We start from the raw sequence: 22500 nt of genomic DNA, 5'->3' as shown, positions 1-22500 counted from the left end.
ACCGGAATAGACCGTGTTCCTCCAGTACGGAGGTAGAGGGAGCTGATGATGAGGGATGATGAGAGATGAGCGGATGGAGAAGGCAGAACCTTCTCCAGGACATTCTGGGAAGAAGCTTGTTCTTTTGGTAAAAGTTCTTATAGTTATGTTGGACTAGGGCGAGATAACGTTTCAAAGCTTTTTGTTCAAATGCCCAAATGCGGCGTCTTACATGATGATTTATTTTATTGCAATGAATTAAAAGAGAGGACTTATTAAGTAATTCTTTGCTACATCTGTCAATCAAAACAGTCATCAAGTTGGATACAATTTCAAAGTTGGATTCAACTTTTAATTCTGGGATTTTGACAGTTATTAAGGGATTAAAGTGTAGCCTGGAAGCAGAACATCGCCAGCAGAAAAGATCTGGCGATGTCTGTCGAAATAAAATTAGTAGTTTGGCTGAGACAGCACAGAGGGCCTATGTTTTCAGCCGCCTTCCAGTGAGGGAAATTATTCAGATGTAATATGTTATTTATGTGGCATATTTGTGTTGCATGTGCTGTCTGCGCATCAGCCCACATTCTCACACCTTCCTCTCGCAGTGGTCTTTGTATTCACGTTTCAAATTCTCATCATGCCCAAGACCAGGGCCGTGTTGGTATTTGATTTACTCCACCACATTCCAGATAAACAGAATTGTACAAAGCCATGAGCCGAGGGTAGCAGGGAGAGTTACATAAGAGGCATGTTGTTTGTGTGAGCATCCCATGCTCTGCTCTCTCCCAGGGTTTTCCTGATCACATCCAAACCCGATCCAATTCTCCACTGAAAGCACATTCCATGCATGCAAACACCAACCTTTTCTTCATTAAAATGCCTGTTACTTCTATAACAAGGAACAGACCAAATACTGAGAAGTGACTTTCAGAGGCCTTCAGACAAACAGAACGATATGATATAATATATGGTAGAAGTATTTGCTTTAATATAATATTATAGAAGTAATACACAAAACTTGTTGCGTTCTTGGGATACATAACATCTGTTCACGATGAGCAGTTGGATTGTATTCACGATGGACATCAGAAGCACTACACAAAGGACCGCTGCTGTGTGCGGAGCACCATCTGTGGTAGTGTCCATAACAAAGAAGGAGTCCTTATAACCACTAAGTCCTGTTTGTGAACCAAAAACACACGGCACATTGTCCCCCAATCAGATGCTCCGAGGGGCCGCGAGCTCATGCGTCGAGCCACCTGACCACAGCCTGGGGTGAGATAATGTGCTTGCGAGTCAGAGTCTGTGCAAGGCTATTTGAAGCCTATAATCTACGCCCTGATCCCTCCGCCTCAACTAACCTTACCCTGAGATCACATCCTCCCCGCAAGGTCTCCGGGCAATCAGCTGTATTACAGGATCCTGTGTAACTATCCCCTCTAACATTAATCTATTACTGTCCCCCTAACATTATTCTATTACTGTCCTCATAACATTACTGTAATACAGTCCCCATGACATTACCGTAATACAGTCCCCATAACATTACTGTATTACTGTCCCCATAAGACTAATGTGTTACTGTAACCATAACACTAATGTGTTTACTGTCCCCATAACATGACGGTGTTACTGTCCCCATAACACTACAGGCAGGGCGTGTCAAGGGTGACACTATGATTTGAAATGGCCAATCAAAATCTTGTCATTACATTTTTGAGCAAGTTTAAATTACAATGATGAGCAGCTGAAAAGAAGCTAGCATAAGCACTGGTTGATGTGCCGGAGGATGAAACAATACCATTTCTCTGCAAATTTGTTGTGCAGAGGGCAAAACAAACTGCAGTAAGTGCAGAACGGTCTGTATCCAATGTCCCTTTGAATTCAACTTTCCAAAACACGGCTCTTGTATACAACAACAGTTTTATACAAACACACAAATTTATTCCAGCCTGACATCTGAGTCTCTAGTCTAGATCTTCCTAGTGCTGGTTTACGGTAGTTAAACCAGCACCGCCCAGCACCCTGGTTTACAGTAGTTAAACCAACATCCTCCTGTACCATGGTTTACAGTAGTTAAACCATCACCCCTAGTACCCTAGTCTACGGTAGTTCGATTTCCCTCTTCATTGCAGATGGTGTATTATTGTATTATTTTCTTTACTTGCAGGGTACACATCACACTCCATAACACATTCAGTGTTAGATGTAGGTTACATATGATACCCTTATGATTGATACACATCATATAATATGTCTGAACAAGAGCGCCCTGGCCAGGGCACGCAGCAGCAACTTTAGTGGGGAACATAAAGTTTCTGTGCTGCACTGGGAGAAAGTCTGTCAGTGTATGAATGGCCATTAGGGATATCAAGTACTCGATCTAACTGAACATTAAATATACATTACGAAGAATGAGGACAGTGGGAGACATTGATAGATAGCTCATATCAGACATTGCAGTTCTAGACGGTAGAGTATGGAATGGTTCAAGGACCAGAAATCACAAAAGAAAGGGGGGGAATAAAATAATAATAGAAAAACCGGGTAGGAGTTGAATCAAAGTTGATCATGGGTCTTTGAATTCCCATGAGTCTGTAAGACTTGCAAAACGTCTGTATAAATCCTTTCACAGACCATTGCAAAGGAAGTTACACAGACAAAAACAACAGGGCCAGAACACCAGTGTTTTCCCCTCACGCTTACTGCATGAGCCAGTGCGTTTCAACACAAATACGCGCTTCAGATGACATGTTCCATCTGATAACCGACATGAAAACCCTCTCATCATCACCCATCCAGTCACCGATCACACACTGGCAGCAGGGGGACATTTAAAGATTTCTCGCATCGTAAAAGAAAAGCCTGGAGGAAAGGGGATGCTGAATTTGACAAGACAGGATGTAGGGCATGGAGGGATCGACAGGGAGAAGTTATGGGAGAGGTGCACAGCAAAGGGCATGAAGGCGGCTTGTTGGATTTGTTTCATCGTGTCATGTGATTATGTTTATGCATTCACCACTTCTAGCTGGTCACCCACAGCCACACATCTCATCGTCCAGGCGTTGTACGTGTGTTCTACCGTTATGTTCCATCAGCTAGTCTACAGTCTAGCCCGTTGGACAACTTGGGAGTCCACTGGCGCTCAGGGAGGTGGTTGGAGAAGCTTGAGCCGACCACAGGGGAGGTCTGCTGACCTGGGACTCTACAGGGGACTGCAGGGTTAATACTACTTGGTATGGCCAGGTGGGGGGGTCAGGGAGCGCTACGCGGCCCAGATGGAGGCACCCACCTGCAGAAGTCCCCAGACAGGGAATAGGGTAAGAAAGGCCTGCTCTTGCCAGAGAGCGAGGACGGGCAGCGGTCCAGGTCCTCGTCCTCATCCATACAGCAGAGGGGCGCCTGCTGGGAGCTCAGCCCGGCACGGGAGTTACCCCCCAAGGACGCTCCGCTGCCGCTGCTCCTGCCGCTCCTCGTCCCCTGGTCCTCCTCGAACACACTGTCGTCCCCGTCCGCCCCCAGCAGGAGGCCCTGCGGGGCCCGCCCTGGCTCGGTGCCGCCCAGCAGGGCGCTGGAGGAGGAGCTGATGTGCAGGCGAGAGGCCAAGCTGCCCAGCTCGAAGCCCTGCAGGCTGGCCGAGGTGGAGGAGTGGGACAGCGGGAGGAAGAGGTGGAGGACGTCGTTGGAGCCGGGGGAGGGGTGCTGTCCTCGCTGTTGTTGTTGTTGTTGTTGTTGTTGTTGTCGCTGTTGTTGCTGTTGTTGTTGTGGTTGGGGGCGGGGGATGGCTTGGGGTTGGCCGGGGGAGCGCTGATGGTGCTGGGGGTGGGACCCCACGGTTGCTGGCACCATGTACTGGTAGTTGTTGGTGAAGGAGGGGACCAGGTAGGGCGGGGGCCGTGGCTGGGGGCCGCGGCCGCCCGGCGGGTCGGCGGTCTGATGCGGCGCCGCGCTGCCGCCGGGCGGGTCGGGCCGCCCCCCCTGCAGCTCTCCGTCGGAGCAGGTGCGGTCGATGAAGTGCAGGCCGCTGCACAGGCTGTCCGCGCGGCGCCCGATGTCGTTCAGCGAGTGGGAGAAGCGGAGGCTGCCGGCGGGGGCGAGGACGACGGCGGGGGGGGGCCGGAGGAGGGAGAGCCAGTCCGTGCCCCCCGAGGAGACCCCGCCCGGGGGTCTGGGCGGCTGGTGGGGCGGCAGCAGTGGCGGTGGTGGCGGGGGCGGTGGTGGCGGGGGCGGTGGCGGTAGGGGGGCACACAGCGCGGTGACCGAGACCCCCCCGCCCCACGGGGAGTGTTTACAGTGGGAACTCAACAGAACCACCGTGCTCTGCTGTCTCTGCACGCCCCGGTCCCGGCTGCTGCCGCTGTTTGCGTGTGTGCGTGAGCGTGTGCGTGCGTGCGTGTGTGCGTATGTGCGTGTGTGTGTGTGTGAGGAAGGGTTCGTGCAAACAGTCATGGTTGAAGAGGAGGGAGGAGGCGGAGGGCGGGGGGGTAGAGAAGGGAAAAATGGAATGAAACACAGATGGTATGCATTAAAAGAAAAACGAAATAATGAATGAAATAAAATAGGACTTAAATCAAGAGACATTTAAGGGCTTTGGCCGCGACGGCCTTAATCAAACATCACTGCGCACTAAATGATTCAGGGAATCCTTCCAACCCTGTTTGTAGGACGAGCCCGGCCCGACTCTGTCAGTGTCCATTTCAGCGTAAGAGATGTCCTTCCTGGGATGAAAAGAACTCCCCGAACCGCTAACATCATTAGCATCCGGAGAGCCCTGAATCCCGGACGTCAGTGCTCACATAGAAGGGTCAAGGGGTCAGTGGTCAGACACTGGGGTCACGAAGGAGGAGCGGGTATACCTGCAGATGTCCTGGTTGGACGGAGTGACGGACGTCCTGGAGAAGCTGCATGGTGCGTTCACCGAGGTGGGGCTGCCCGCCTGTGGACAGGGGGACACGCAGCGGTCAGCACGGAGAACCGTCCAGACTATACCGTTTCATTAAGAGCACAGAGGAGAGTTATACATCCACGATCGTGATCATCGTCATCAGGAATAATTCCTAATCCTATTACTGTTCTTACTTTACTTTCTTCTACGACCCCCTCATTTTTGATCTAGGAAATTCAAGACTTCTTCTGGGACCTGTCGTCTATTTTGAAAATCTGATGAGGGTAGTACCGCTACAGAGTGTGTGTGATGTGTGCGATGTGGGTTCCACTTCATACAGTTGTCAGTGCATACAAATGTTATCTCGCTGAAAGAGGAAAAACACGTGACATGCTCAGGGTGATCATAAGAGAGGAAACCATGTGGAATGTACATCTGTCTGATCGTCTGTCAGCTAACAGATCAGCCAGTCAGCTAACGTAATAGAGTGGCGCCCAGTAAGTCAGCCAATCAGAGAGAGAGAGAGAGGGAGGGGGAGGGAGAGGAAGAGGGAGAGAGAGAAAGAGAGGGAGAGGGAGAGGGAGAGGGAGAGAGAGAGAGAGAGAGAGAGAGAGAGAGAGAGAGAGAGAGAGAGAGAGAGAGAGAGAGAGAGAGATGTTTTGATAAACAGAGTGATATATTAATTAATATATTCATATTTAATATTTGATTTGTATTTTGTTTGTTTTATACTTTGACCTCCTAATTGTTCACCTGCTTTGCAATTTTAACACTTGTTTCTCAAGCCAATAAAGCACATTTTATTGATATGTGAATTTAGAGAGAAAGAGAGAGGTAGCAGAGAACAGCAACATAGTACCAAATATTCCCTGTGCGGTAAGCAACCTCACCTCACACACAGTCAGACGTTGTGCTGTTCCAAACATCTCGTTTGAATCTATGATCACAACAAATTAATTTCACACATTTGAAACGCCGACGAGTCCACGCAGTGTCCTTCCCAGGGCCACACCTACCACTGACACCACTGACAGTGTCCTTCACAGGGCCACACCTACCACTGACACCACTGACAGTGTCCTTCACAGGGCCACACCTACCACTGACACCACTGACAGTGTCCTTCCCAGGGCCACACCTACCACTGACACCACTGACAGTCCCCGGAACCATGAGATCTCAGCTGCGCTCGTGTTTGTGGTCATGTTTAGGGTGCTTAGGAAAGGACCGTGTTACCAGCATTCCTTGCATCCCTCACATTTCAAAACAGCAGACTTAATTATCTATTGATCCTATCTGTACCTAAAGTGAAATTCATAGCTCAGGGGGGATTGGACTGTAATCAATAAAGAATTCAACCTTTTATCCTTCACTCTCTCTCTCTCCTCTCATTCTAATTCGCTCCATCTGTATCCCTATTTCATCAGTCCAAAATTTGATGAAACATCTCCACAGCTGTCTAGGTTATGTGCTCAGCGCCCTTAGCTCAACACTGTTGATAGACCGAGCGATTCCATCATTATTGAGTATTGAAACCAGCGGATCTCCGGGGAGGCCGTTTTTGGAAAGCCATTCGAAACAAGTCGTCAAAACAGAGCTATACTTTATAAATGGTAGTAAAAATAAAGTGAGGCCATTAAAACAATTGAACAATTTCACATAGATGAATCATCATGCCTAGCTTTCAAAACAGAATAGAAAGGAATTCAGTAAACATCTGGTTTGTAGTATGGCATGAAACATGGTTAAACAATAACTAAATGGCTGACAAGCAAATCAGGCTTAGGTTATTTGACATTTCTGTTAGAGGTTTACAGTTACCGGCCTCCGCTTTCCCCCCCACCCATTAACTATTGATCGGCAAATCAATGAGAAACAATGGTAGGTAATGTAGGGGTCGGAAGAGCCATGAGATAACATGCATGTGGGAGTAATGATTAACTGTCTAATCAGACCAAACCTAACCATCAACAAACTCTTTTTCCTCCTCTCCTCTCCTCTCATTCCATCAATCTTATCTGCAAATCAACTGTCAATAACCCCATGTTGACCATTGATAAAGGACAGGCCCCTCATAGTTTAGCAGTAAAATACAGTTAGAGAGAAACAAAAATGTGTAGCTTTAGTGTGTGCGCGTACATTTGAATGCCTTTTGGACAGAATAGTATTTCAGAGATGAAAGAGATAATAAAGTAGTTCCCATCATTAATTGGTTGTTCTGTTTATATTAAATAAGTCTTTAATAAAACTAAACAGGTTAACAGGTGAGTAAATGAAGCTTACTGTAACCTAGTAAACTATAGAACGTTTTATTTAAGTAATTCAGCACCAATTCCAATAATTTGATGAACTCCGAGATTAAAATCTCCATTTTAATATTGCCTTTAAACACAAGCGAATCACGAGAAGGGTGGAGGAGTTTGAAGAACTACAACTACAACTACAACTACAAATAAAACTACAAAACGTATCCAAACACCAGCCGAACACCACAGCTAAAGGGGATGCTGGTGAAAGATGAGAGGACTGAAGGTTGTCTCTCTGTCCACTGCCTAGTTACCGTGATTATAACCCCGGCAGAGTCCTCCAATCAGCAGCCAGGGCTACCAGCCGAGATATGTAATCACAAGCATAATCTCCTCGACAGACATGAACACTGGAAATCCACTGCCAAACAGAGCTGATGTTTGCTTTTTATTACCAACCTTATGTCCAAGCTAGTGGTAACTGGCCCTCGATGCCATCTCTGATCACGTCTATTAATCTGTTCTGATGAGAGGTTGAGGGTTGACACTTGGAAGTTAGCAATCGCCACAGATGTTGTGGTGCTAGCTAGTGGGATGATAAAAAACGACCTCTTCTTTACTGAGCATTTACATGATATTCTAAAGAAGGGATTACAATCTAGAGAACTGGACTGGGCTGGAATCCAAAAGGAGAATTCAACATGAAGAGGGGAAAACTATTTCAAAACTTTTACAATATGTATGTATAGATCAATAATGGAAATAAGCAACATTGTGTTGTATCTATCTATTTCATTTTTTCTATTTATGGTAGTATAATATTTTGTATCTGTGTTTTTTGTGTTCCGATAAGCATTTAGTGTAAGCTGAGTTTCAATTATACTTGATTATTTAATTTTGAAATAACCCAAACCATAACCTTGCAGCAGGGGCCGGCAAGATAAGAATGCAATTCACTTAGTTTGGAACTATTTGTCGGTTAACTGTCAATGCTTAAAACTGTCTGCATCTGGAATTGATCTATCAAATTATGTAACAAACTCAAAAACTTCTCTTTGTCAATGTCAGAATACAGGCTTGACAACTCACCTGCCAAGGGTGCCAAGCGATTGCTAAGGAAGCTTGCTAGCTGTTGTTAAGGAAGCTTTCTACTTGCTAGCCATTGCCAAGTAAGCTTGCTAGCCCTTGCCAAGGACGCTTGCTAGCCATTACAAAGGCAGCTTGCTAGCCATTACAAAGGAAGCTTTCTAGCTACTACAAAGGAATAGTGCTGGCAATGGCCATTTCAGGAAGCTTAAATGCTGCAGAATGCTCAGTAGTCCGAGGCATTTCAGGTTGTTAGTGTGTTTTTTAGGCTGTTTGTTTGGCAAGTCTAGGGCCAGCAGGTTGAGGGAATCTACTTCTGTCAATTGGCACTATAGTTGAATACTCTCCAAATAATTGCAGGAGCCACAGCTCCATGTAGTGAGTGCTAGCATTGAGGAAAAGTGGCTAAAACCTCAAGACCTCCCCATAGTGGAAAACTGTTTGATGACAAAAGAAATGATATGACAAAGATCCTCAGCCCACTTTTTTCGGCACGATAAAGCCGCTGCGGTTTGCTGCTTTTAAGTCTGCAGTCATACATATTTAAAAGAGTGGCAATTTTTTACTTCATTAAAATTAAGATGTTCCACAACACTTCACTCTACTTGCTTTACTGAAGCTGAATCTGTGTGCTATCTCTCCATAGCCTATCTTTTTCATCAATAACACTGTCAATGGTAGAAACCTTTTAAAGGCCGAATCATTAACACAGCAAAACAAGATGCAAAATGCAGACAGCGTTTGGATTGTGGCCCTCTGGACCGCAGAACATAAGCAGACTGTCATATGACATTGCGTTTAATATGAAGTTCCCTAGCCCACATGAATGATGCATGACTTGGTAAAACCAAGAACTACGATTCTAGTCATATTGGTCAGTTATCAAGCAAAAACACACACACACAAAATCCAAAAATAGGAACTAATATTGAAAAAAATGTCTCACAGAAAGTCATCCGGCCCTTCCCTAACCAACATGTTGAATTCCAGGCTGTCACAATGTATATCATCATTAAGAGTTATGAGCAGACCAAGGGTAACATGCTAAGGGGGATGCTACATGACTTCCAGAGATAACAGACAAGGGTATGTGCCGTCTTTGGCTCTTTGGCAGCCAAAAGGTGATGATGACATTTACAACTGCTAAGTGAAGATGGTATCCTCTTAGATGCTCAGGAGAACTTGAAGACATGCCTCGACATGAGATAGACAGAGGGCGAGGGAGAGAGACAGAGGGAGAGGGAGAGGGAGAGAGAGGGAGAGAGAGAGAGAGAGAGAGAGAGAGAGAGAGAGAGAGAGAGAGAGAGAGAGAGAGAGAGAGAGAGGGAGATGTTATTGTGACGAGAGACGGACCTCAAACTAAATTGAAATAGATAAGAGAGACAGAGATGGAGGGAGAAAGACAAATAAATAGATAAATCGATAGATAGTGTGAGAGAGAGAGAGAGATGGAAGGAGATAGACAAATATAGATAAATAGATAGATAGTGAGAGAGGAAGAGAGAGGCATAGAGAGAGAGGGAGGGAGAGAGTGGGAGAGAGAGTGAGAGGGAGAGCAAGCACATAAACAAAGGGCAAGGACGACCACATGAAAGTAAAAGTGGAGAAAAAGAGTATTGTTGAACGGTGAGCCTGTGAAGGATTGTGTCTGTGTTCTGCCCTGGCCTGTCTGCCCTTAATTGCTGATCTTGAGGGGCAAAGGAGGGGAGGCATATAGGCCTGCTCTGATTCGGTTCTGCAGAGGCGCTATCAGACACGTAGCTCTGATGGCCCTTGTGAACCAGAACAGCGGGCTCTTTACTCCTTACCTTAGAGATATTGCTGGACCGACTTGCCGAATGACAAATAGGCTTCTCGTTCTGGAAGAGAGAGAGAAAAACAAGAGACCCGTTTGAGAGACATGCAGTGATTGAATCAACAAAACAAATTAGGTATGTCGGCTTTGAGTGAACACAAATTGGACGTGGATTGGTCTATGACATATCTATAAGGTAATATATTTCATATCATATTTTCATCAGCGTGAAAATGAAAACACTCTGGCGCACATGTCAGAAAGATTGGTTTGACTCCTGAAAGCATCGATGAACACACATGGGTATATGGACACTTTATTGGCACAAATAAGCCAATAATGCATTCGTTGGCCAATATATTTTTGGACACTCTGATCTGAGAGTGTATTTTATGAGTCACAGTTCTCGTTGCCATGTGAATGGTAGGTTTAGGCCGTCTGTCTGTAGGGGGCTTTAGTAGAAGACAATTTTGACATCTCAATAGAAGGAGGAAATTCCCCCTGGCACCCAAACTAAACAATGACCAGATTGAAAACAGCGGTTTCTATTATATTGTTTGCAATTGAATAACCAACCTCTGTGAAACTATTTGTGATTGTTTGTCAGATGTTACAATGCACTATTAATTAGCAATTTTGCAGACGCTTTAAAGGGATACGCAGAGATATCTGTAAATGGGCGAACATAGACGCTTAGGCATGCCTGTCTTACCCAGATTCAGACGACCAGATTCAGTGATGAATTTGGAGTGAAACAACTCGTCTTATTCTGGGTAAAACAGGCAAATGCGAATTTACAGATATCTCTGCTTATCCCTGTAATGCGAAGCAACTTAAAGTGAATTCAGATGCATGTCATTGAGGAGCATGTAGTGTGTTAGGGCATCATGTTCACAGCACACAGGTATGCTGTGAACATAAAGTGTAGGGATCAAACCCCAAAACTATCCCGCCTCGAATTAAAACAGTCAATTAATTGGTACATATTTCCATTGAGTACTATGGCACAAATGCATGCTGTTATGTGTTATTTGGCCTCCTTCAGCAACTTTGAAAGAACATCTACCAGGGGGTCGTGCCACTTTCAATGTATGATGTAAGCCATGATCGGGTTTTGATTCCTAATGAGTAATCAATCACAGTTGCATAGCCCAGTCTGTCGCAGGGTTTTATAGACATGCTGCCCACTGCTGTGATTCAATCACAGATTAAGACAAACAACACTGCTGGTGTTGGACACCAGAAACACTGGCCCTAAAACTAAACACACCAAAATGAAGCTCAACACACACACACACACACACACACACACACACACACACACACACACAGACACACGCACACGCACACGCACACACACACACACACATCAACACACACACACAAACTCTCTTTCTCTCACTCACACACACACCAAACTTTCACATTTGATTTAACCATGTTTTCACATTTGCTGCATTTCAATCAGAGATGAAAACAAACAACGCTGCTGTTGTTGGACCCCAGACACTCCGGACTTACAAACACACGCACAGACAAACAAACATTAGTTTGTTTTGAACAACTTTCCAATGTTAAATGTGCAAAATCACATGTGCATTTGCACATGTGAAATTAATTAGCTTTTTCTGTAAAGGGTGTGACGGCTGGACATCTTAAAGAACAAGAGGGAGTGAGAGATGGAGTCTTGGTGATCCTATGCAAATCCCCAGCAGACTCATTTACCTTGTGCGTGTGAACCGGGATACGTAAATAGTATACACACCCACACACGCACACGCACGCACACACACACACACACACAAAACATGAACAAGTATGATAGCAAAAACATACAAACCTCACCCCTACAACCCCCACACACACGCACGCACACACACACACACACACACACACACACACACACACACACACACACACACACACACACACACACACACACACACACACACACACACACACACACACACACACACACCATCAAGGGACTCTCTTTCAATTCTTAATTACTCCAGCACTTCATTGGAGTCTCTTGCTGCCTCTAGTTGCCATGGAGATGAAGGGTTGGGCGGTGGTAATTCTTTCCATATTTCTTCTTTGCCTCCTCGCTCAGTGTCTCTCTCTCACTCTGTATTTCTCCTCCATCCTTAACCCCTACGATACTTTCAGGTCGTACTGCGGCAATCAAGTGCACACCCGTACCTTGAACCTTTCTCACTCACACTGAGAGTGGTAGAGTAGTTGTAGAAGAAGTAGTAGACTAGGAACTCTATGGCTGATTGCATACCTGTAGGAATGCACAAACGTACACACACGTGATGTCACACACACCCGTGTACACACACACACACACACACACACACACACACACACACACACACACACACACACACACACACACACACACACACACACACACACACACACACACACACACAAACACATCTACCATTTCAGCCACAGCTCAATAATAACAAAGCTGATCTGAAAGGGACTTTGTGAGCTTGTGAACAGTTTTTGGGCCCCTTACAGACGTCCACGCTCAGACAAACCCTGGGGTGACTAATAAAAACACCACATCAACCAGTCAAAGGACTGACTTTGTGAAGACAATGAACAGAAGACGGCCCCCTGCTCTTCCCGCACCCCTCACATCACTCGAAGAGTGATGTGACACACCTCCTCCGCCACACAAACATAGCTACACATCCATCCATCCATCCATCCATCCATCCATCCATCCATCCATCCATCCATCCATCCATCCATCCATCCATACATCCATCCGTCCATTTCTTCCAGTTGAAGAGTGTGGGGGTGGGAGCCTGTCAAAGCCTACACACAGGTTAGCATGGGACTGTGTGTCGTTCAGCAGTTATCATTTACATTTACCTTTGGGGCATTTGGCTGACGCTTTTATCCAAAGCAACGTAAGTATGTAGAAAAATAAGTACGTATAAAACCACAGGTAGTTCTCTCTGTGCTCTCTTATTAATAATCCTTCATCCCAGAATGCAGTAGGTCAAATCCCTGTAGCATGAGCTATAGGGGTACGGAGCAGTTGCCTTGATTCTCACTGTCTGAGTAGACTGCACCAGTGCCTTACTCCTTACTAGCTTCATGGAATATTCTCACTCAAAAGGGCTTAGGTTTCAGTGCTCTCTCTTTCTCTCTTTGTGTGTCTCTCTCTTCCTATAATCGCTCCTTTGAGGCTCTTCTACTACCCCTGGCCTTCGCAAACACAACTCTAGACTGGACCGGGAAATCACTGGGAGAGAGAGTAGAAAAGAAGGAGAGGGAGGTGGATAAATTGTCAAATTGTCTTCTCTTATCCCAAGGCATCTCTGAGACGTGACCTTTGCTGCAAACATTGCTACTAGTTTATAGAGTTTGTGATGAGGATCCTTGAAATAACATCCCACCAAGGCAGAGGGCTATAGTATATTCTATGTTTAATTCAAAGCATCGATCACTGGCACCAGCATCAGAGCTGACAAATGGCAAACAGTTGCGACAATAGCTGGAACTCTTTCCCTAGCCGTCCAAGATGGAGGCCTTGTGGTCAATTGCCAATTTCTGCTGCATTCACCGCATGCTAATTTTCAATCTGTCAGATTGTCATCTCTTGTGCCGACAATGTTCCAGAATTGTAACAATCATTCCCTTGGTTTATTTATGGTATTAACACCACCACAATTGTTTGGGAGATATGTGAGAAACAACTGTGGAAGCTTTTCTTCCAGGGGAAAGACCAACATACCTTTATTGCTAGTGTTTACAGACGAGCTCAGAGGTTGTGGTGCTAGCCAAATCTAGACAGAAATAAGACCAATGTGACACAGACACAGTGTTTGTGTGTGTGTTTGTGTGTGCTGTTATTTATAGTTTCTAGTGTGTATAGATTGCATTTTCCAGTACATTAGAATTAGGATCTTCACACCATTTATTTCACGGAGTCATTCTGCCCAAGGATTGGTGAGGAAGTGTACTGACATGGACTCTACACGTATGACATAACCGGACGAATAACAGAGAAGCTATGGTGACACAGATGGTTGGCTGCCATCTGTCTCAGCCATAAAGCGGCAGACACACTTCTGACAGGAATATAATGAATCTTTAACAATATTAAGTGCCAAACAGGTCAAGGTTCACGAAGGAAAATCGCTTCTCGGAGAAGACCAAAACTAAAATGTTTAGTAGGCTATATGTAATTTAAAAATAAAAATATACACAACTGCCTCGATGAACTAATCACCGGAGCCTCTCAGTATTACTGCTAACTGTTAGCATAGCCAGAGGGACATCTCTCTATTACTGCTAATGTTAGCATAGCCAGAGGGACCTCTCTGTATTACTGCTAGTTAGCATGGCCAGAGGGACCTTACTGTATTACTGCTAACTGTTAGCATGGTCAGAGGAACCTCTCTGTATTACTGCTAGTTAGCATGGCCAGAGGAACTTCTCTGTATTACTGCTAGTTAGCATGGCCAGAGGGACCTCTCTGTATTACTGCTAACTGTTAGCATAGCCAGAGGGACCTCCCTGTATTACTGCTAACTGTTAGCATGGCCAGAGGAACTTCTCGGTATTACTGCTAACTGTTAGCATGATCAGATCTTCAAACAACCTTCACAATACTCTTTTAAAAGGACAAATATGAGGCTTATTCAAGGCTATAGGCTGTGCAAATACGGAATTTCTCTCTCACTTTCAACCTGCTGTGCGGTCCTTTAAGGCACAAATGCCCAGATAAATATATTTTAAAGAATGAACACATTAACACATTAAGGGTTTGAGCAGTGACCATGCAGGCCAATCCATGGCTTGTGTAAAAATGTCCCAACCAGCTAGTGGACTTCCCTGGAGGCCTAGCCAAGGTCAGGCTGACACTGTGCACATTGATTCTGGATGATAAGGGTGGAGAGGAGAACACAGTTGGAGGACAGATTCACAGAGATACCGTACAATTGACAGCCTCAAACCATAATGAAAATACATTGAGCGTGTTCCCGTCGTTTTCGTCATTCAAAGCCAATTTCAGTCTGTTTGGGCAGGTAGGTTGCACACACACACACACACACACACACACACACACACACACACACACACACACACACACACACACACACACACACACACGCACGCACGCACACACACACACACACACACACACAGCAGAACACCAAGTGCGGCATGTGAAGCAAGTGTAGCAATGCCAAACACCAACTTGAAATGGGCGGCAAAAATAAATCTTTTAAGAAGTGTCTTTATTATGTCCCGAACTGATTACAATTTCATCGTGGAGACAAGAGGGCCGGCCGGTTGGAAATGGAGAGGAGATGAGGAGAGGCAGAGCTTCCCTGATGAACACCCGCTATCAGTCAGAGGTAATGAGGTGGCTCAAGGAGTAATTAGATCGCTGCGTTTAATGAGCAGAGAAAAAAGAACATGGGCTTTTATCTGAGATACGAATCAGCCCTTTCGTATCTGTTTTTATTTTGTCGCTGATCAATCGGAAGCTGAACTCCTTTCATCTGTAATGCGCCGAGTGAGACGCCTAACCTCTACCTGCGACCACATCACCAGCCTCCACGCTAAGGAGCTTTAGATAAAAGGCTCTGCTGGAGGACAGCATGGTTCAATAGTGATTAGTCATAGTGGCCCATGCGAGACTAGGGTGTTCAACTCCCCGTCCTCAATCTACCTCACCCTTGAGCAAGATGCCCTAACCCTCCCACATGCTTATTAATGACTGTGTACCTCAATTCACCGCAAGCCCCTTCGGATAAAAGCTTAATGACCCAATATAAATAGCAAAACTGTCAACTGTAAACAGTCAACTCATCCCGTGTGTGAGGACATGCAAGTTTCACCTTGTAAATCCAGGTGGGCACTTCCTCACTTGGCATGAGGCCATTGGTAAGCCTTTCCATCCCATTACCATAATTTACTGCTGTATCGTTTGCAGAGTCTTAGAAAGAGGCTGGTGTTAATAGGACACCCAAAACCATCACGTATATATCAGGGGCTGAATCTAATTCAAATTAAACTCATCTGCGCTCAGTTGTAATGAGCTTTAGAGACCAAACATGGTGGGGAAAGCGACAATGAGCAGGTCAAAAACTACAAAACTACGAAAATAAATGCAGCTACTAACGTTCTATTTTAAACCATAGAATCGACAGTCAACAGAGTCTGTGCATCTGCATGACGAAAATGAAGCCTTGTTGGCCAGCAAACAAAGAAAGTCCAGCCCAAAGTAGATGTCACGGCTCGTCTGAATGGCTTCCTACTGAACCGAATGGCGTGGGTGCAGGCCTACCCTCATCTGCATACGGAGAACAACACCCTCGCTCTCATATCCCACAAAAATGAGGCCACGTCGAGATGTATTTTGTGTTTTTTTTCTGGATTTCATGTATATATGGGAGCGGGGAACGTAGATTCGGGCTCCTCCAGTGGGCAGGGACTTCTGAGATTGTCAATGCCGTGCGTCCGCTAACTCGTTTAATCTCTTCAAATCACTTGGTAATCAAATGAGGTTTAACAGACTGCCCTTCATTCACTCCTGCATGGACAGAGAGACCGATACAGTAGATGGGTAGATAGAAAGATACAGTAGAGATATACTAGATGTACACATAGAGATAGAGAGATATGAATGAGAGAGGAAGATAGTAAAAGAGTAAGAGAGAGAGATTTTCAATTTTTTTAGATAATCTTATTGCAACATTTTTTAATTGTTGAATTATCTGATTATTTTAGCTAATTAAGATGGTAATGTATACTATCATATTCCCTGTTAAAAAAGTATCTCATCATCAACTAAAGAGAAAAAAGCACTGCCAACATCCCAAATGCTTTTAAAACAATATTTTCATTCAACTTAAATAATCTATATATTTTGCTTTCAGCTACATTAAACTGCTTGTTTTGCCTGCAAAAACAAAGATTAATCAATTACCGTAAATAGCAAAATATACAAAGCTGCTCACTGAAATTCTAGAGAGATGGATAGAGAGAAACAAAGAGAGGGATAGATAGAAATAACAAGAGACCCACAAATACAGAGAGCAACAAGAAAGAAAGAAAGAAAGAAAGAAAGAAAGAAAGAAAGAAAGAGAGAGGATAGACAAAGAGAAGAATGAAGAAAAACAGATAAGTGATGCAAGAACAGTATTCCAAGCGCAGACACGTTGTTGCCCAAATTAACGTTGAGGTCATTTCCTTACAGGATGTATTGGAGCATGCCCTGACCCACCCACACCCATCAGAGACCTCCACTGAGGCAGTGGGCTCACGTTGTGGTTTTCTATGCCTGTCGATGCCAGGAACAACTCAGAGAGGGGCGATGTAGGTGGATGGAATGGCCAGCTGGACAGTTAAGCAGGAGCAGATGAGCGATGGCAATTATTAAATCTAACAACAAAGAGAGATCTTACTTGGCCCGGCTGAGCACATCTTGAGGCGGAGAAGTACGGTTCAAAAACAGCCAAATGCTGAAGTTAATGGCTTCTAATACGACTGATATTTGTCCCACCTCACCTGAAGATGCTTCAATCCAAAGCGATTGATGATGAATGTTAGATATGTGCAATGGAGTGGCAGGTAGGTGGTCAGGCGTCTAGGTAGACTGCAGATGTAGGGAATGAAACCCAGAACCATAAATGTCGGTTTCAAACACTTTTTATTACATGTCCTTTGTACACCATACAAAGGACATGATGAACAAATGAGGTGATGAACAAAAGAACTCCACTTGTGTATGTGTGCATGTTACTACATCTCTCTCTCTCTCTCTCTCTCACTATCTCACTCTCTCTCTCTCTCTCACTCTCACTCTCACTCTCTCTCTCTCACATCTTTCATCTCTTCCTCTCAGTGATGCGTAATTGCATCAGTGTGTCCAAACAGGATATGAGAGAGCAGAACTGGTCCTGGTCTCAGGTGACTCTCCTGGTGGTAGGGCTGAAAAGAGCCCTGCTGGCGTGTAATAGAACACCAGATAGGGGACAGTGTTGGGCCTTCATAGTGTAAGGACACATGGCACTAGGGTTCAGAACTAACCTACACACAAACGACAGGGCAGAACAAATACGATAGGGAGTGAGGTTGATGGTATCAGCACAGAAGGCTGACGGAAAAAATGGAAAGGAATGATAGAGAAAAGGCTGGTAGAGATATGGCACACAGACAGACAGACAGACAGACAGACAGACAGACAGACAGACAGGCAGGCAGGCAGGCAGGCAGGCAGGCAGGCAGGCAGGCAGGCAGGCAGGCAGGCAGGCAGACAGACAGACAGACAGACAGACAGGCAGACAGACAGACAGACAGACAGACAAGGCCATGCTTAACAATGACATCAGCACAAGAAAGGAAAATAAGGGCAGGCAGTCAAGACAACAGGAAGGGAATTATAAAACACCAGCACCATCAACACCCCTGCACAGCACCACTCCCACCCATTTGGGTAAACACATAGAGCAGAGCAGGGACTGTGCTTCAGGGCTGTGAGGCCCCTAGGAACAGCCTGGGGCATGTACCAGTTCCCACACTAGCTAGCTTGCGTTCAGCTGCAGCCTGCAGAGCTCTATTACATAGCAATACTGTGAGAACTCAAAAGACAAAAACCACACCAGAAGAAAAAGCTCTTATTTTGGCAAAAGCAACAATAGTATTTATTAACATGTTTGTCTTTAGATATTTTTTTTCATGGGCTTAAACTACCAAACATCCTACCGTCAACAAATGGCATAACATCTCTTAGAGGAAGGTCCGTTGGTGGGACTGGTAGCTAACCAGTTTGGCTAGTGATCTTCACTCCCCTCAGAAGGAGAGCTAACCACCACAGCATACAGGAAACCTCTTGTCCATCTCTCGACTTGCGCCGCAGCACTGCTCCGTTCTCACTGGTTCTACCTCCGCCCCCACCTCAACCTCACCCACCTTCTCATCACACAACAGGTTTTAAGCTCTAGCGCAACACGTGACCAGTGCTAATCCTCTTACGCATATACACACACACACACACACACTGACACACACACACACACACATCAACTCAAGACACGCAGGCCCAAAGCAACACCACAAACAACCCAGACATCACCGTCCGGACTGTCCCTTTGCGCAATTTTACTTGAAAATGTTGACTCACGCACAGCCAGAAGATGGATGAAGAAGTGAGTGACCTCATGGGACAACCGGGCTCTGTAGGTTTATGGGTTTTATTCAGCCTAGTGGACGATGAAACATCAAGAGCCGAGCGATAAACATTATTGTGACTACAACAACCGTTTCTCATGTGCGCATTTCCACCTATTCTTTCGAAAATAGGGGAGTATCCAAATGACACAAAACAAAACTGAACCTAACCTAAAACGTATTAAAGAATACGAAAAGGACGAGGAAAGAGAACACTGTGAAACGAGGTGTACTTTTGATTAGATTAGAAGGTATATCCGACATGCTTCCCTTTGTTTTTGTTTCATCGTGCGGATATGCGGGGTATGTGCCGTGTGTGATGCGTGAACGCCCTTGGTCGAAGGAAAACAAAGGGCAGAGGGGACAGCGGCAGAAAGTGGGTCAACCCTCAACCCACTGGCAGATGCTAAACTGGAATACACAAACACACACACTAGGCCTCTATATATACATACAATATACTGGCCACATGTGCACACGCACACCCACACCCACATATAGTTACACCCACACACACACACACACACACACACACTACAATACACTGGGCAAGCATAGATGCCAAACAAATGCCTAGATGACGCATACCGATTAATGTGTGGCTCACACAACACAAACACAACAACAACTCTCTCTCTCTCCGCGGGCAGAAAAGCACTCTGTCATCTTCCCAGGAAACCGAAGGCCCTCACCATAGCAACGACTCTACTCGCTCCTCCATCCGACAGTCGTCTTCCTTTTTTCGCCCCATCTTGCTTTCATGTCCTGTCATTTCGCACACACATAATAGGTGTGATTGACAGTGCATCTATGCGTGTCCATAATACCTCGCCTGCCATTTTCCAGCCGACAAGACATCCCATTACACACACAGACACACGCACACATCAGTGATGTTCCTCACTGTGGATACCATCACAAGCATCTACAACAACAATGAAAACGGTATCAGCAGCCACAGCAGCAGCAGCAGCAGCAGGGGCAGAGAAAAGATGACAGGAAGATGTTCTGAACACTATCATCATGACACATAATATCACGCTTTTTACCTGAAGCTTCATCTTCCAACAGGAATTCATGGCTGGATCCCGAAGGCCGTTTCACTCCAGAGTACACACCGCACAGACCCACATTGAAATGCCCACACACACTCACACACACACACACACGTGCTCGCGTTGAGACAATGGCTCCTGCGGGAGGGGTGGGGGGGACGTCACATAGCCCCTTCTGTACGAATCCTTGAGCTCGGACAAAGAGTAAGCCTTGGATGAAAACACGGAAGTGCGGCCGTGGCAACGATGTCCGTCGCCCTCCTTAGCGACGCCGTAGCGACGGCAGCGCAGCGCAGACACAAAGACAGACAGAGGCGGGGGCACGGAGAGATGGCAGAGAGAGAGGGTTGCCCTACATTCCTCTTCCTCTACATCACTCTCTCTCTCTCTCTGTCTCTCTATCACTCTCTCTATCTCGCTCACACACACACAAAGAGAGAGCTCAGAGGATGCAGCTGCTACAGTCCAGGCTCGCACGCGCACGCGCTCTCTCTCTCTCTCTCTCTCTCTCTCTCTCTCTCTCTCTCTCTCTCTCTCTCTCTCTCTCTCTCTCTCTCTCTCTCTCTCTCTCTCTCTCTCTCTCTCTCTCTCTCTCTCTCTCTCTCTCTCTCTCTCTCTCTCTCTCACACTCTCTCTCTCTCTCTCTCTCTCTCTCTCTCTCTCTCTCTCTCTCTCTCTCTGTCTCTCTCTTGGCAGCAGCACACACACACAAACAGCGACCAATCCTCCCACACACACGCGCACCCTACCGCCCAGCACACGGCCGCGACACAGAGCCAGTCCGTTATTGTAATCCCACTGGCTGAGCTGCACTTCCTCCAGCTGATCTTGATGAGGTGGGGGAGGGAGGGCGGGAGGAAGGAGGGAGGGCGGGAGGGGGAGGAGCAAGCTGCCGCTGAATGATTCATGAGGGGGGAGGAGCTGCCCTTTAAATAGAGTCCCCTACGTTTTGCTCAGCAGGGCTTATCCTTAAAGCACCTCCCACCAAACCTGCATTAAGCCTAGCCCATGCCGCTGATACCCTCCACGCACCCCACACATGCTTAATTATGCACGCACACACACACGTGCACGCAAACCAACCCCCTCCCCCCACCCCCAGTTCCAAATTAAATCGACCACGAAGCAGTCGGTCCCCCAAACGGAAAAACGTGAACCATTGAAGAGAGCTTTTGCTGACAGTTTGACCAATGCCCCACAGGCACTGATGAGAGTCAGGGGGGGGGGGGAGAGAGAGAGAGAGAGAGAGAGAGAGAGAGAGAGAGAGAGAGAGAGAGAGAGAGAGAGAGAGAGAGAGAGAGAGAGAGAGAGAGAGAGGGAGGGAGGGAGGGAGGGAGAGAGAGAGAGAGAGAGAGAGAGAGAGAGAGAGAGAGAGAGAGGTATGAGGTAATTTACTACTGACACCCTCCCAGCTGAACTCAAGGTCACACTGAGAGCGGGACACATGCACCCCCTGCATAAAATACGCAATGTATGGATGAAGGTGCCAGGCATGCGTTTGTCATAAGCAGGGGCAAGGCGGAATCAATCAGCACATTTTAGTGGTGCTAACCCTAACCCTAACCCTTACCCAAACCCTGTGTGTATATATTACACCCCCAAAATCGGAACACATCCTCGCAGCGATCCACAATTCAATAGTTATCATTGAATACTAATATATAGATCAGGGACATAAGTGTTTGTGTGTTCACATTGTACTTTACTCTGTATACCATTCAATCCTCTAAAAACCTCCTGAAAAACTGTTCAATATCAATAAGACCTACGAGGGATGGGGTGGTGTGGATTTAAAGGACCAAAGAGCAGGTCACAGGTACTCCTGACTGGCTGACACAGACCTAGGCATCCCTTTGCCCGCCGGTTTGGCAATGCTGTGTCTGTGTTTGGAACCTCTTTATAGATTTCCTTTTTTGGCCACCAAACATAAACAGCTCAACAACCTAACACAACAGCCAACGCACAATAAGCATTATTCTGTTCTCCATGCAAGCGCCATAAAGCCCCTATGTTCACACAGGCTCACATCGCCCCACCTGTACCAAAATAAAAAGCACATCCAACACAAAGCCAGGACGGATACTCCACAATGTGCCTCGTTTGCGAAAAGAGCCGTGTGAAATGGGATCCGTAGGAATGAGGCAGCGCACCAGTAGGCTACATAAGAAGGTATTAACGGACAAAGTGCTTTTCGCAACGCGCATCTAAATCCGTTTACATTAATAATGTCTCCGAAGGAGGGGG

General features: G+C 46.0%; 1 protein-coding gene across 5 annotated transcripts in view; it reads right to left on the bottom strand.

Moving 5' to 3' along the window:
* The window catches only part of marchf8 (membrane-associated ring finger (C3HC4) 8), a 65545-nt gene that overhangs the window by 10171 nt on the left and 32874 nt on the right, over positions 1-22500 (bottom strand). For 2 of the 5 annotated variants that reach the window (XM_030378696.1, XM_030378695.1), the window contains exons 3-5: positions 10005-10055; positions 4836-4915; positions 3272-4336 (exon numbers count right to left, since the gene is read on the bottom strand). In XM_030378696.1, the coding sequence (XP_030234556.1) occupies positions 3272-4336; positions 4836-4915; positions 10005-10055 (1196 nt within the window). Of the gene's footprint in view, positions 1-3271; positions 4337-4835; positions 4916-10004; positions 10056-18736; positions 20230-20250; positions 20828-22500 lie in introns of those variants that run through there. The other 3 variants (XM_030378697.1, XM_030378698.1, XM_030378700.1) reach the window with 3 other exon arrangements.

Source organism: Gadus morhua, chromosome 15 (genome assembly GCF_902167405.1).
Source record: "Gadus morhua chromosome 15, gadMor3.0, whole genome shotgun sequence".
Lineage (NCBI taxonomy): Eukaryota > Metazoa > Chordata > Actinopteri > Gadiformes > Gadidae > Gadus > Gadus morhua.
This window is presented reverse-complemented; position numbering and strand designations above follow the sequence as displayed.